A 15,197-nucleotide genomic window follows, 5' to 3' on the forward strand; every position below is an offset into this window, starting at 1 on the left:
GGAGGATTGCTTGAGCGCGGGAGTGCAAGACCAGCCTGGGCAACTTGGCAAAACCCTGTCTCCACCAAAGTATAAAAAGCTAGCCTGGGTGTGGTGGCGCCTGCCTGTACTGCCAGCTACTCGGGAGGTTGAAGTGGAAGGATCATTTGAGCCTGGGAGGCGAAGGCTGCAGTGAGGTGAGTTAACGCCACTGCACTCAAGCCTGGGTGACAGAGTGAGACCGCATCTCAATTAAAAGAAGAAACACTAAAAATTTTCACTGAGAATATAAAAGAACTGAATAGAGACTTACAAAATGTCTAAATGATGTTTCAATATGGTAAAACTGTACATTCAATCCAAATGAATTTAGGAATTTAATGCGATTGCAATCAAAATCTCAAAGAGTTTTTCCCCCCGCAGATGTTGACAAAACAATGTAAAAGTTTATCTAGAGAATTGAGTACTTAAGGAACCATCACAAAAGAAGAATGAGAGGGAATGTCCACTGCCAGACACCAAAATGTGTTCTAAGGTGAAAGTGTTAAAACAGCATGTTGCTAGTGCCACTCCAGGCAAAATCCTCAAGTGCTCTAAGGGCTTGGGCAAGTACCTTGCTCTAAGATAGGCCTGACTTTGTGAGCTGCCTAAAGGCATGAAAATTCACAATATTCAAACACACTTCTGACAAAAACCAAAACAAGATCAAAAACACATCTGGAGCCCTGAAATGGGGTAGAGGGACCCAGTTTATGATCCTTGATACAATAAACAGAATAGAAAATCCAGAAAGAGTCTCAAGTTTCTATAGGAATGCATTATATGCTATTATGGCATATCCTAGTGGGGAAAGTGTAGATTATGCCACAAATGGTGCTGGGATAACTAGCTAATTATTTGGAAAAAAGAAACACATATAGAAATCAAATTCCAGATGGGTTTATTTAAATGGGAAATTAAATGTTCAATGTGAAAATTCATTATGTAGCAGGATATTCAATGGGAATGATACTTTTCTGTTTTTTTTGCCAGCGGTGAGAGACCTGCCAGAACACAGCCTTGATCTCGCAAGTCATATGTGAGTCTCTGAAGACTTTACAAGTCTAATTTGCAAGTTTAAATTCCAACCCAAAGTGTAGAGAGTCTTCATTTCCTTGCATCCTCACTGCTGTGAACTGAATCTGTGCCCCACCTCAAAATTCATATGTTGAAACCCTGTCTTAGTCCGTTTTCGTGCTGCTGATAAAGACATATCCAAGTCTGAAAAGAAAAAGAGGTTTAATTGGACTTACAGTTCCACATGGCTGGGAGGCCTGAGTCATGGCGGGAGGCGACAGGCACTTCTTACATGGTGGTGGCAGGAGAAAATGAAAGGGAAGCAAGAGTGGAAACTCCTGATAAACCCATCAGATCTGCTGAGACTTATTCACTATCAGGAGAATAGCACAGGAAAGACCGGCCGCCACAATTCAATTACCTCTGCCTGGGTCCCTCTCATGACATGTGGGAATTCTGGGAGATACAATTCAAGTTGAGATTTGAATGGGGACACAGACAAACCATATCAAACCCTAATCTCCAATATAATTGTACTTGGATATAGAGCCTTTGGGATGTATTAGCTCCTAAGGGTGGTACCCTCATGATAGCTTTAGTGCCCTTTTAACAAAAGAGACAGCTTGCTTTCTCTCTCTTTGCTCTCTGCCATGTGAGGGAGCAACAGGAAGACAGCCATCTGCAAACCAGCAAGCTGACTTTCAGCAGATGCTGCTTCTCCTGGCACCTTGATCTTGGACTTCCTGGCCTCTAGAACTATGAGAAAGAAATGTTTAAGATTTCCAGTCTGCAAACCAGCAAATGGGCCCTCACCAGACACTGCCTGTCCTGGCACCTTGATCTTGGACTTCTCAGCCTCCAGAAATGTGAGAAAGAAATGTTTTAAGTTTCCCAGTCTATGAGAATTGGTTAGAACAGAACAAACTGACTAAGACACTCACTAACATGCTATATTACCAATCTCTTAAATTTTGCCAGTCTGATAGGTGAAGTTACTCATCTGTGTACAGCCATTTCTTCTTCTGTGAGTCTCCTGTTCATGTTTCATGCGCATTTTAAACATCAAGTTGCTTTGCATTTTTATTGATTTATAGAAGGTCTTTATGTATTCTGGAAAGTAATCCTGTATTTTTCATGCTTACTGCTACTCATCCTGATACTTTTGAGTGGATTGGTTGGACCCTGATTGGATGCAGCAAGGGACAGGAAGGCAACTCAGGCAGCAATCCATGGCAGGCTGACCAATAGCCAGTCACACAGGCAGATTCACCAAGTCAGCAGAAGAATGAGCTTTCCCTCCTTCTAGGCTTGGGATTCTCCAACAGCAGAGATGGCACTAAACAGGAGATGTGGGCAATATTTGGTCTGTTTACCCTGTGACTACATCATTGGCAGATAGATACAACAGACCTGCAGTCCCCAAGAATGTTTTGAAATTTTTTTTTTTTGAGACAGGGTCCTGCTCTGTTGCCCAGGCTGGAGTGCAGTGGTATGATCACGGCTCATGCAGCCTCAACCTCCCAGGCCCAAGCAATCCTCCCACCTCAGCCTCCTGGGTAGCTGGGACTGCAGGTGTGCACCACCACACCTGGCTAAGTTTCGTATTTTTTCTTTTTGAGATGGAGTCTCGCTCTGTCACACCCAGGCTGGAGTGCAGTGGCATGATCTAGGCTCACTGCCACCTCTACCTCCCAGGTTCAAGTGATTCTCCTGCCTCAGCCTCCTGAGTAGCTGGGACTACAGGCGCATGCCACTACGCCCGGCTAATTTTTTGTATTTTTTTTTGTAGAGACAGGGTTTCACCATGTCAGCCAGGATGGTTTCGATCTCCTGATCTCGTGATCTGCCCACCTCGGCCTCCCAAAGTGCTGGGATTACAGGCTTGAGCCACCGTGCCAGGCCCAGTTTTGTATTTTTATAGAGGTGTGTTTCGCCATGTTGCCCAGGCTGCTCTTGAACTTCTGGGCTCAAACCATCTGCCCACCTGGGCCTCCCAAAGTGCTGAAATGACAGGCATGAGCCACTGTGCCTGGCCATCCCAAGAATGTTTGGAGTGTTCAGGGTCAGTGCAGACTCTTGTTAACTCCCTAAGTTCATCCCATTATAAGTTCACCCCTGGACATTGCACAAACGCTTCTCAAATTCCTCCCAGATCTTACTTGCCTCATTTGCATGTGGTTTATGGTATTGGCGACACCAGGGTCCTAGAATGAAGGTAATCTGTAACAATAGCTTCACGGTTCCATGTGCTGGAATAGTAATTGCATTCTAGGCTCAGCCATGCTTGTGGTTACACAAACATCAACACTTTGCAACCTCCTCCTCCTTATCTTGTGTGTCTGTCAAGCATCTCCTCAGAGTTCATTGACTTCAGTGATTTGATGTCTACTAACTAACCCGAGATGCTTCCCTCCTCTCATAAATAGTTTTACTGTATGGGCCGAATGCAGTGCAGTGTCTCACACCTGTAATCCTAGCACTTTGGGTGGCCGAGGGGGACGGACCACCTGAGGTCAAGAGTTGGAGACCAGCCCGGCCAACATGGTGAAATGGTGCCTCTACGAAAAATACAGAAATTAGCTGGGCGTGGTGGCAGGCGCCTTTAATCCGAGCTTCTCCGGAGGCTGAGACAAGAGAATTGCTTGAACTTGGGAGGTGGAGGTTGCAGTGAGCCGAGATTGAGCCACTGCATTTCAGCCTGGGGAATGGGACAAGATCCTTGTCTCAAATAAATAAACAAATAAAATAAAATAAAATAAAATAAAGGGCCAGGGGAGGTGGCTCACGCCTGTAATCCCAGCACTTTGGGAGGCCGAGGCGGATGGATCACGAGGTCGGGAGATCAAGACCATCCTGACTAACATGGTGAAACCCCGTTTCTGCTAAAAATACAAAAAATTAGCCGAGCATGGTGGCCTGTGCCTGTAGTCCCAGCTACTTGGGAGGCTGAGGCAGGAGAATGGCATGAACACAGGAGGTGGAGCTTGCAGTGAGCCGAGATTGCGCCACTGCACTCCAGCCTGGGTGACAGAGCAAGACTCCATCTCAAAAACAAACAAAGAAACACAAAGATTCAGCATTATTTTCCAGGGTTAATAGATTTGTTCGAATAACTAAAACCGCATTAAATAAAAATGTCATTGGACAACAAATAAGCAATCCAGACCAATATGGTCACAGTCGTTGTGAAGATGAGAAAACTTCATCTTTATTGCAATTTCCCAGGTAGCGCAGTGCACTCACTGTCCTCTTTGAAACACACAGCTCCTGTCCTCCTTTCAAACACATGTCCTCTTTAAAGTAACATAGAAACCTTTCAATACAAGCTAAAAAAATACGTCTGAATTCTCACAGTTCAATAACAAACACTCAACATCAAATAAAAATTTATTTCTACAAGACTTTCGGGGAAATGCCACCTAGCTATAAATATAATAGATATATTATGTAACTACTCTAGGTCATAACAGTGCTCCCTTCAGCAGCACATGTAATAACAGATAAAAAGATTTAAAAATAAAACATTTAGGATAAAAAGAATCCTCTCTTACAAATGAAAACAGAATTATATCTATGTGTATATAACAGGTGTAACACCCATCACACAACTTCATAAGAACAGTGTCTTTTAAAAAATACTTGTATTTCTAAACTAGTTAAATAAATGTAGTAATAATGCCATGCCCATCATTTTCAAAATAAACAAATAAACTGTATAGTATATATTTGACATGTTAGTATATATGGAAGGCATGTTAAAAATCACAACTGAATTCTCACAATTCAGTAACCAACAGTAAACAGAAAATAAACATTTCTATTTACAAGAATGTAGGGGAACTACCACCTAGCTATAAATATAATGGATATATTAGGTCAGTATCATAGATAACAAGAGTGCTCGCTTCAGGAGCACATTTAATAATAGATGAAACGATTTAAAGAGAAAACATTGACGATAAAAAGAATCCTCTCTTAAAAATGAAAACTAAATGATATTTATGTGTATATAACAACCGTCAGAGAACTCTATAGGAACAGCATGTTTTCAAAACTACAAAAACCCCAAACTATTTTAAATCAACCTAGTAATAATTCTATGGCCAACATTTGAAAAATAAACCAATAAAATGTACAGTATCTATTAAACTATCTCTTAAAATCCTATGGCAGTAATTTCATATTTTACAAAGAATTCCGTGACAATCTGAGTGCCCGCGCTGTGCCTTCAAATGCTCTGGACTGTGGCAACCAAGTCCATAGGAAACAGGAACTCCAGCTTCCAGCCCAGGGGAGGCTGGGATTCAGCAACGTGAAAAGGGAGGTTTTGCCGCAGGAAGGGGTGGAACCAGAAACACCCCTGGTTTCTCACTTTCCCTCCACTGCCTCCTAGAAATACCTCCATGGCTCCTAGGAGGAAAACCTGGTCACTCTATTTTGCCCCTTCTAGAAGAGTCCAGCTTCTTGTAGATGATCTGCACAGGAGGCTCCTCTCTCCCTTCCTGGTGTCTGGCATTAGCGTCGCGATAAACTTCCTGCTGAAAATTCCCATCTCCCCTGGGCCCAGTGTTCTGGAAGTGAGAGAGAGGATGTCACACTTCAAGGAGGGAGATCTCTAGATAGGAAGGTTATTCCCATCCCACGTCAATCCTAACTAGAGTTCAGAGCAATATATAAATCCGATTTTATCTCTAACCGTTTATTGTCAACCCTGATTCTGAACCATCATTTTTGATTCTGGTACTCACGCTTTGGTGAGCTTGACTCCAAAAATCACTTAATATACCCCAGGTTAGCCCCAGTGATCTGCTTCATAGCAAGGACTTTGGGTGGGTCCACCCAGGGAGTAGAGCACCCTTGGAGGACGTGGCTTTGGACTTCATCACACTTGGGGCCCTTTATATTGCTTAAGATCTAAACTTTTAACCATGCTACAAACATGTCTAACGCGACAACCTCAGGAACCAGCAGACCAGACTCCTAATCCCCAACCTTAATCTCTCATGTTTTAGTCTAATGCTCGGTCCTAAATGTGGTTAGCGGCACAAGATGTCAACCAAATCTTCACCGAATCCTTTCCCCAAATCAGTAACTCAAGTGTATCAACCATAATGCACCTCCCTGGACCTAGGTAGTATTCTCATTTTTGAGAAAGAGTGTCACTCTGTCGTCCCGGCTGGAGTGCAGTGGCAGAATCACAGCTCACTGCAGCCCCGACCTCCGGGGCTCTGCTGTTCCTTCCGCCTCAGGCTCCTGAGTAGTGGGGACTAGAGGCGCCCACCAGGACGCCCGGCTCAGTTTTGTATTTTTGTGGAGATGAGGTGTCGCCATGTTGACCAGGCTTGAAGCCGGATCAAGCAGTTGAGTTCCTTGGATTTTCTTATAGATGAGAATATTCTGCCTTTACCCTGGAGGATACACACGTACCTTCCCTCAGGCCGATGACCTCAGGCCTCCATGTCCCCGGAGCTCTAGGAAATGAGGGTGCGATCTCGGGCCCACACCCAGTGCTCTGGGTCATAAGCCTGGATCTGGAAAAACACACACCACTTGAGAAGCCAGGGATTCCCCAGGAAGACCCCTCTCTGCCCTCCTCCAGCCTCCAATCCACCCCATCCCTCCCCACCCCCACCTCCTCATATAGCCCCACCTACCTCCTCCATCTCCTCTGGGGAAACCCACGTCCTCCAGCGCATGGAACAGAGGAGCTGGTATCGAAGCTTATGGAACAAGGGTCGCTGGGAGTAGTTCTTCCCGTAGAGGAAGGAGAAGATGTCTTGTTTCGGGGCCTGGTTGTCCTCCTCCATGTCACTGGCCAGGTAGCTGGGGAGAGAGATCAGGTTGCTGCTCAGGGGCCCCACCAGGAGGGACCCCTGCCTGAGGGCAGCCTCTCAGAGAGGAGGGCAGGGGACCTTCCTCAGCTCAGCACCAACAGCCGCCCTGCAGAGAGCCCTGCCTTCCTCAGGAGGCCCCGCTGGACAGAGACCTGCTAAGGGCGCCTCTCACACCTTCAGGAAGGAGATGATCCAAGTGGTGGCTGGGAGTGGTGGCTCTTGCTTGGAATCCCAGCACTTTGGGAGTCCAGGCAGGAGGATCACTGGAGGCCAGGAGTTAGGGACCAGTCTGGGTAATATGGCAAGACCCCCTCTGAATTTAAAAACAACCCAAGTCTTATCCTAAGGATGTGTCCTGCCATCCTTATACAAGACAGATGGCGTCACCTCATCCTAGTCCCCACCCCTGTTCCTCCCACACCCCCCTTCCTTGTCATGTATGCACACACCTGTGTTCCCCCGTGCATCATAAGTGCCCCCAAGGACAGGAACTGACTGGTGTGCTTCTGTAAATCATCTCTCACCTACCAAAAGGCCACTAGAGGGCTTTGTTTATCTTGGTGCATTAATTCAACAAGCATTGCTGTGAACTCTCCCTTCCCATCCTTCCTATTCCCTGGCACATATGATGAACTTCATAAGGTTTTGTTGAATAAATGAATACATGAATGAATGAAGGAAAGAAGGAAAGATTTATCTTATAGGCAAATGCCATATGAATTATTCCATAGAGTCAATATAACATGAGCACTTGCAAAATGAAAAGAATTGTGCTGAGTGTTTCAGGAATACTTTGATATTTTGGCTGATTGGGTGGCTCATGTCTATAATACCAGCACTCTGAGAGGCTGAGGCGAGAACCCAGGAGTTCCAGAACAGCCTGGGTGCCATAGCAAAACGTCATCTCTACTAAAAATCATAAAAACTGGCTAGATGTGGTGGCATGCACCTGTAGTCCCAGCTACTCAGGAGGCTGAGGTGGGAGCATCACTAGAGCCTAGGAGATGGAGGCTGCGGTGAGCTATGATCTGGCTACTGCAGTCCAGCCTGAGGGACAGAGCAAGTCTCTGTCTGGTAAAGATAAAAACAAAAACTTTGATATTTTGACAAGACCCTGCCTTCAACAGGGGTCTACTCTGATGGGTTTGGGGAAAAGGAGGGCAAATAAACGAATCCAAAATGTCACATTATCCTAGGATGTCGCTAAAGTGCTGTGGGCGTGCAGAAGCTGGAAGATCAGGGGAGGCATCGCAAAGGCTGTGGGGTTGAACTGACTTTAAGGAATGGGTCATTCCCTTCAGATCCACATGTGTGCAGGACACCCAGACAGAAAACACAAAATCAAAATGGAGTGGAACGCATTTGGAAGGAGTGGCGAAAGCAAACAAGGAAACATGAAGATGGTGGGCAGGTTTGGTGGTAGAAGGACTGCAGAGAGGGTTGAATTCGCCCTGTGGACCCGGGCCTCCATTTAGAGACAAATCAGCTAAGGAAGTGGTTCAGGTGGGCAGGGAAGGGGGGCTGGGAGCTGTGCTTTGGAAAGCTATTCAGGCAGCACTAGGAAGCCCCCTGGCTTGGGGCAGGACTCCCAGGAAGGCCCAGCAGGGAGTATTTGATGATGGATCTGTGTTATGTGAGGATGACCTGAATTTCTGCCTCTGTCATGGGAACCTGGAGAAGGAGGATGGAAAATTGCATTTGGTGTTGATATGGGAAGGAGAGAGATGAGAGAACCAGAAATGGCTGCTTGCTTGGGGAGCAGGGTCGTGTCCACGGCTTTCCTTTCCCCTTAGGACGGGTTTATGTTTCCTTTTGTTTGATTCTACTATTTGTCAACTGCATTTGTGTTTGTTTTTAGAAAGAACAGACTAAGAACACCATAGTATAATCTTATCGTTTTTATATACAGAGTAAAGAGGAGAAATAGGGTAAAGAAATAGATGGAAGGTTGGAATCCCACTTTGTCCACTGTCCCAGGGTGTTGGATATTGACAGGTGGGAAGAAGCAAACTACTCACAGAGCCAGGAAGAAATGAATGCGTTGGTATTGCCATGAGAAGAGGCCGGCACGGCTAAAATACGCTATGACCATAGCCAGGAGATGCTGATGGAGAGAAGGGAGTAGAGAGAGAGAGAGGTTGGTCACATCCTGGAAGAGGAAGATGGTGGAGAGAAGGGAACAGGGGCTGGGGCGCGGTTGTCTATCACAGAAGGAACCTCAGTGTTGGGTGACTATGCTCACTGGGGGCTTGCGGGTGGAGAGTGTTGAAAGTCAGCTGCAAATCCGGGAAGTCGGAGGGAGGGAGGTCTGTGATGCTCCCATGATGATGAGCTCCAATGGGATCACTGGAGGGAGAGTGTCTAGGGCGGCTAATGTCAGGAGGGTCTTGGTGAGCTGGGGCAAAGGACTGTCGCAAAGATCTGAGAGGATAGGGGTCAGGAGTTTCAAGACTGGCCCAGGGCCTGGATTCCAAAGGACCCTGTGCAGAGGCAGGGGCCACCCATCAACTATGCAACAGGCTACCAGAGCCCCGAGGGAGATGCTGACAAATTATGAGAAGACCTAGAATAGCTGGGGGCGGTGACTCACGCCTGGAGTCCCAGCTATTGGAGAGGCCGAGGCGGGAGGATCACTTGAGCCCAGGAGGCTGAGGCTGCAGTGAGCTATGATGGCAACACTGCATTCCAGCCTGGGCAACAGAACGAGACCCTGTTTCTGACAAAATAAAAATCAAAACGTGGGCGCCCAAGAGTATGGAATCAGCAGGTGGGAGATGGTAGACGGAGAGAGGAGAGAAACTGTGGGTTTAGACGCTGCACCCTTCCCCAGGACGTGTGTTAAAGCAGGAACACAGTTGAGTGGAGAACAACCTTACCTTGTCTGACACCCTCAGGTCTTTGTCCCAGGCCAGGAATTTTTGAACGACAGGATCCCCTGTGAAAAGAGAGCCTGTGTCAGGGTGAGAAGTGGAACAGGGTTGCCGTGGGAGCAACAGAGCAGAGAGGAGAACTGTGTCCCTCTGGGGGAAGTCTCAGGATTGTGGCCAAGGCTTAGGTGGATGGGAGAGGAGAGAAGGACTTTCACTGGGCAAGGAGGGACGCTCCCGCTCTGAGATTCCCCTGAGGAGAGGCCGAAGGAGGCCTTTGGTGTCAGAGTCTACAGGATGAAGAGCTGTGAATAAGCCATGATGTCCTCCCATCAGACAGGAAGGGACCACCGCAGAAGTCATAATAGAATTCCCATCATTGCTTCCTGAGATAGTCACAGCTGGGTGTGCCCATGGCCTTGTTATCCCCCTCCACGGATGGAGACACTTAGGTTTAGAAAAGTCATCAAGAGACATAGAGTTTCAGAGGGTACAGCTGAAACCAAGCTTTCTTTTATCTTTTATTTTGTTTTATTTTATTTATTTTATGACAGGGTCTTTCCTTGTCAACCAGGCTGGAGTGCAGTGGTGCAATCATAGCTCATTGCAACTTCAAACTCCTGAGTTCAAGAGATCCTCCCGCCTCAGCCTCCCAAAGCACCAAGATCTCAGGCATGAGCCACTGCACCTGGCCAGAAACCAAGCTTTCTTATTTCCAGTGCAGACCTTTATTAAGACTAGCCTAATCCTCTATCTCCTAAGCATCCTCCTCCTGCATGGAGCGCTCACCCCCCAGGAGGGCATATTCTTCTTATTGGGAAAGTGTGATTATTGAAAGATTCCACTTTTTTAAAAGAACAGGGTTGGAGGTGCTTTTTGGGGTATCCTCCTACCAAGGAGCCTGTTGAAGGCCTCGTGGTGCTCAGGGAGCACGGAGGATGCTCGCTTTCGCTTCAGCTTCATCTTGAGCCCACACAGCGTCTCCACCACCCAGGTGTCCTCGGGCTCAGGGGCGCGCTCCAACTCCAGCTCCTCCTCCAGCTCCTCCTCGGATTCGTCTGACCATTCGCTCTTCCTTTTCAGGCCAAGGGATTGAGGCTGGGGGCTGGGATCTATCCAAGGGGCTGAGTGAAGAAACCAGGCCGTGGTGTCATGTTTCTGCCATTGATCACCTTAAAGGCCCCGACCCAGGAACCTCAAACTACTCTTCCATCCTCCCAAGCCTCGCAGACTGTCAGCTTCTCCAAGCCATGTTTCCACCTTTCTCCTTTGCTGATCCCCATCTGCCTCTCCCTCACCTCCCCATTCTTCCAGCTCTCTGTCCTTAAAACATTTCCTCATCACAGATAAGAACTTTCAATTGGAGAAAAATGGAAACCTTCCCTTGAGCTCTGTCTGCTCTCTCTCTCTCTCTTTTTTTTTTTTTTTTTTTTGAGATGGAGTCTCCCTCTTGTTGCCCAGACTGGAGTGCAGTGGCACAATCTTGGTTCACTGCAACCTCCGCCTCCTGGGTTCAAATGATTCTCCTGCCTCAGCCTCTTGAGTAGCTGGGACTACAGGCACGCACCACCATGCCCAACTCACTTTTGTATTTTTGGTAGAGACAGGGTTTCATCGTGTTAACCAGGATGGTCTCGATCTTCTGACCTCGTGATCCGTCCGCCTCGGCCTTCCTCTCTCATCTTTTGAGCACATGTCCTGACCCCCTTCATTGCTCCCCAGACTTTCTTTCCACGTGGCCATGCTTGGCCCCATTCCCTGCACCCTCCTTCCCCGATCCCTGGCTTCCTGAGTCCGTCGTTTCTTTCCCACACACCCTACTCAGGTGCTTCAGATTCCCAGTAACTGACCCCCTTCCCTCTCCTCAGTCAATCATCTCCCATCGCTGCTCCCTCCAGTCACCTCACCTGATGGTCCTGGCACTTCATCATCCACCACCACCTCGGGGGACCGCACCGTTGTGCTAGGCTGGGGGCTCTCCTCCTCAAACGCGGGGCGCGCTTGACCACTGGCCATAATCTCTCCCAAACACTTTGTTTCTGTCCACAAAACCTAGTCCCTGTTCTGTCCAAAGCCTTCTTCCAGACTCCGTTAGGACCCAGAAGAGTGCGTTTCTCTTCTAGAGGCTCGGGAGAAGTTAGGAGTGAAGAGCAGTTTTGAGAAGTTGCTGTTGTCCACCTGAACTCCCAAGCAACCAGAGTCCGGTCCCTCCAATCAGGAAAGTCAGAATCTCTGATGTCATCGGTCGTTCCAAGCTGGCAACTAGTTTGAAGAAAAACACATGTAACTGCCAGACTGATCTCTTTTCTTGGAGATCCGGGGTGAACGGTATCTCCTGGCAATGTCCCAACCTCTGAGCATTGTCCAAAAGCATCCTCAGGGTCTCCACATTCCTCTTTTCCCTGTCCCAGCAGAGGCTGTGTCCTCTCCACTCTAAACTTGAGGGGGTGTTGGGCTCTCCTCCCCGCTTCCCCTTCCCATTTCAGAGTCTAGTCTGGTGAGAGAGGGAGGAAGGTGGAAGGAAATTTAGGGTAAGCAGAATGATGAGACCTTCCAAGAGTGAGATTAACATATACAGGAGATCCTGGGTAAATTGACTTGTTGAATGGAGACGTTACGTGGAAGTACTCAATGTGGCAAAGCTTTTTTGCTGAATGTTTACTGATATTCACTATCCTGGATCCTATAGTAGGGGAACACGCATCCTTTGCTCTCAGGCATCTTTGAGTCCAAGAGACATTTTGAGGAATGAAAATCACAGGAGACTGTCCATGGATTCGTGCAGATTTTCAATGGTGTCCACAAGTTCAGGGCATCCATGGATCACCTAAAGCCTGCCCCTCCAGTTCAGCTAAGGAACTCTGGTCTATATATCAACTATTACAACATATCTATTTCACTTGACCCCAAAATTTTCCTACTATTTATGTATTTTATGAATAAAATATCCTGTGTATAAAAAGACTAAGGGGAAAAATCTCAGCCAGGCCCAGGGGCTCCTGCTCATAATCCCCCTCCTTTGGGAGGCCAAAGCAGGAGCGTCACTTGAGGTTAGGAGTTCAAGATTAGTCTGGGCAACATAGCAAAACATCATCTCTACAAAATATAAACAAAGTAATCAGGAATCGTGGCACACACCTGTGGTCCCAGTACTTGGGAGGCTGAGGCAGGAGGATTGCTTCAGCCCAGGTGTTTGAGGCTGCAGTGAGCTATGATTGCACCACTGCACACCAGCCTGGAGGACAGAGTGAGACTCAGTCTCAAAAATATTTTTTTCGGAAAAAATAAAAATGTAAGAGCTGGATACTATCTCAGATACTATCCAAAGAACATGTGAGTTCTGGCACAGCTTCCTAATGGGCTCCTAGGAGTCTCTCGCTGATGGGAAAGGCACAACTGAATGAGGAGGCAGATCCCCTCGCTGTGGAAGTCTAATTGTTCGGAAACTCTGCTTACGTTGAGTGGACCTTCGCATTCACGATGCTTTCAACCATCAGAACTGGTTGGATCCTTTGACAACAAAACAGAAAATCATCTTTCTCTCCTATTTAATAGGCTTTCAAACATTAGAAGATCAATATTCTGTTACCATTAAAATTTCTCTTCTGTACCACGTAAAGTTCTGATTAATCACTCTTCTAGCCAGTTTTGCATATTCCTCTGTCTTCTAGGCACCTTCTGTAGACAGGCTACAATAAGGCAGCCATCTTCAATTATGTCAATACATTGTCCAAAAATGAGCTAAACAGTTCAGGTTTCATCTGATATGTTCAGGGAAAAGCAAAACTATCACTTCTCCCCTTCTCTTTTCCTTCAGTGATGCAGGTTAATACAACAATGGCTGTAGCTATGCACCAAAGATATCATTCGAGTGAAACAGAAGGGCTTTATTGGCTGGCATGGTGGCTCCTGCCTGTCATCCCTACACTTTGGGAGGCCAAGGCTGGAGAATCACTTGAACCCAGGAGTTGGAGACGAGTCTGAGTAACGTTGTGAGACTCCGTCTCTCCAAAACAATTTAAAATTAGCCTGGTGTGGTGGCACACACCTGTAGTCCCAGCTAGTTCGGAGGCTGAGTTTGGAGGAGAAGAAGTGCTTTGCAAATACCAGCCTTTCAGCCTAAGGATCTCAACTAGGAACATTAAGATACAGATGCCAGGACCCAGCCCCACAGATTCGAATTCCAAAGGACTGAGGTGGGGGCTGATTTAACTTCATCATTGGAGTCCATTCAGATTTGGAACTCTCTGGGTGGGGCAGCGCAATAGAGATCCCAAAGAAAGCAAAATCACTCTCAAATGAAATGAGCAGGAAAGATTTTTTGAGCGAGGTAAGTAAGACCTGGGCCTCACATGTTAGGGCTGTCACCAGGCTTTGTGTCCTTGGCTTAGTGGGAACTTTTGAAGCAGCCTCCAAGGCCCCTGTATGCTGGTCGACAAGCCCCCTAACATTGGCTCACAACTGGAATTCCAGCACTTTGGGAGGCCAAGGCAGGAGGATTGCTTGAGCGCGGGAGTGCAAGACCAGCCTGGGCAACTTGGCGAAACCCTGTCTCCACCAAAGTATAAAAAACTAGCCTGGGTGTGGTGGCGCCTGCCTGTACTGCCAGCTACTCGGGAGGTTGAAGTGGAAGGATCATTTGAGCCTGGGAGGCGAAGGCTGCAGTGAGGCGAGTTAACGCCACTGCACTCAAGCCTGGGTGACAGAGTGAGACCACATCTCAATTAAAAGAAGAAACACTAAAAATTTTCACTGAGAATATAAAAGAACTGAATAGAGACTTACAAAATGTCTAAATGATGTTTCAATATGGTAAAACTGTACATTCAATCCAAATGAATTTAGGAATTTAATGCGATTGCAATCAAAATCTCAGAGAGTTTTTCCCCCCAAAGATGTTGACAGAACAATGTAAAAGTTTATCTAGAGAACTGAGTACTTAAGGAACCATCACAAAAGAAGAATGAGAGGGAATGTCCACTGCCAGACACCAAAATGTGTTCTAAGGTGAAAGTGTTAAAACAGCATGTTGCTAGTGCCACTCCAGGCAAAATCTTCAAGTGCTCTAACAGCTTGGGCAAGTACCTTGCTCTAAGATAGCCCTGACTTTGTGAGCTGCCTAAAGGCATGAAAATCCACAATTTTCAAAGACACTTCTGACCAAAACCAAAACAAGACCAAACGCAAATCTGGATCTGGAGGCCTGAAACGGGTTACAGGGTCCCAGTTTATGATCCTTGATACAATCAAGAGAATAGAAAGTTCAGAATAAACCCACGTTTCTATAGGAATGCATTAAACGCTGTCATGGCATATCCCAGTGGGGAAAGTAGAGATTAAGCCACAAATCATGCGATCACAACTAGCTCATTATTTGGAAAACAGACATATACAAATCAAATTCCAGGTGGATTTATTTAAATGGGAAATTAAATGTTCAATGTGAAAATTCATTCTGTAG

General features: G+C 46.7%; 1 protein-coding gene across 3 annotated transcripts; it reads right to left on the reverse strand.

Moving 5' to 3' along the window:
- Positions 1-1,161: 1,161 nt before the first annotated feature.
- LOC115931293 (speedy protein E4-like) lies at positions 1,162-13,820 on the reverse strand. Of its 3 annotated transcripts, XR_008673157.2 has the most exons (8): positions 11,644-12,028; positions 10,630-10,860; positions 9,746-9,804; positions 8,888-8,973; positions 6,690-6,858; positions 6,463-6,566; positions 5,435-5,606; positions 1,162-1,239 (listed from the first exon to the last, which is right to left on the reverse strand). XR_008673157.2 is itself a non-coding variant. In XM_055367469.2 (7 exons), the coding sequence occupies exons 1-6, from the start codon at positions 11,750-11,752 to the stop codon at positions 6,507-6,509; spliced, it is 714 nt and encodes a 237-aa protein (XP_055223444.1). In that variant the 5' UTR covers positions 11,753-12,028; the 3' UTR covers positions 1,165-1,239; positions 6,463-6,506. The 3 variants fall into 3 exon arrangements, 2 of the variants coding, with proteins under 2 accessions (XP_055223444.1, XP_030859386.1); XM_055367469.2 differs by lacking the exon at positions 5,435-5,606 and having other exon boundaries at positions 1,165-1,239; XM_031003526.3 differs by lacking the exon at positions 1,162-1,239 and having other exon boundaries at positions 4,405-5,606; positions 11,644-13,820.
- Between the last annotated feature and the right edge of the window lie 1,377 nt (positions 13,821-15,197).

The sequence above is a fragment of the Gorilla gorilla genome, chromosome 19, assembly GCF_029281585.2.
Source record: "Gorilla gorilla gorilla isolate KB3781 chromosome 19, NHGRI_mGorGor1-v2.1_pri, whole genome shotgun sequence".
In the NCBI taxonomy this organism is placed as follows: Eukaryota; Metazoa; Chordata; class Mammalia; order Primates; family Hominidae; genus Gorilla; species Gorilla gorilla.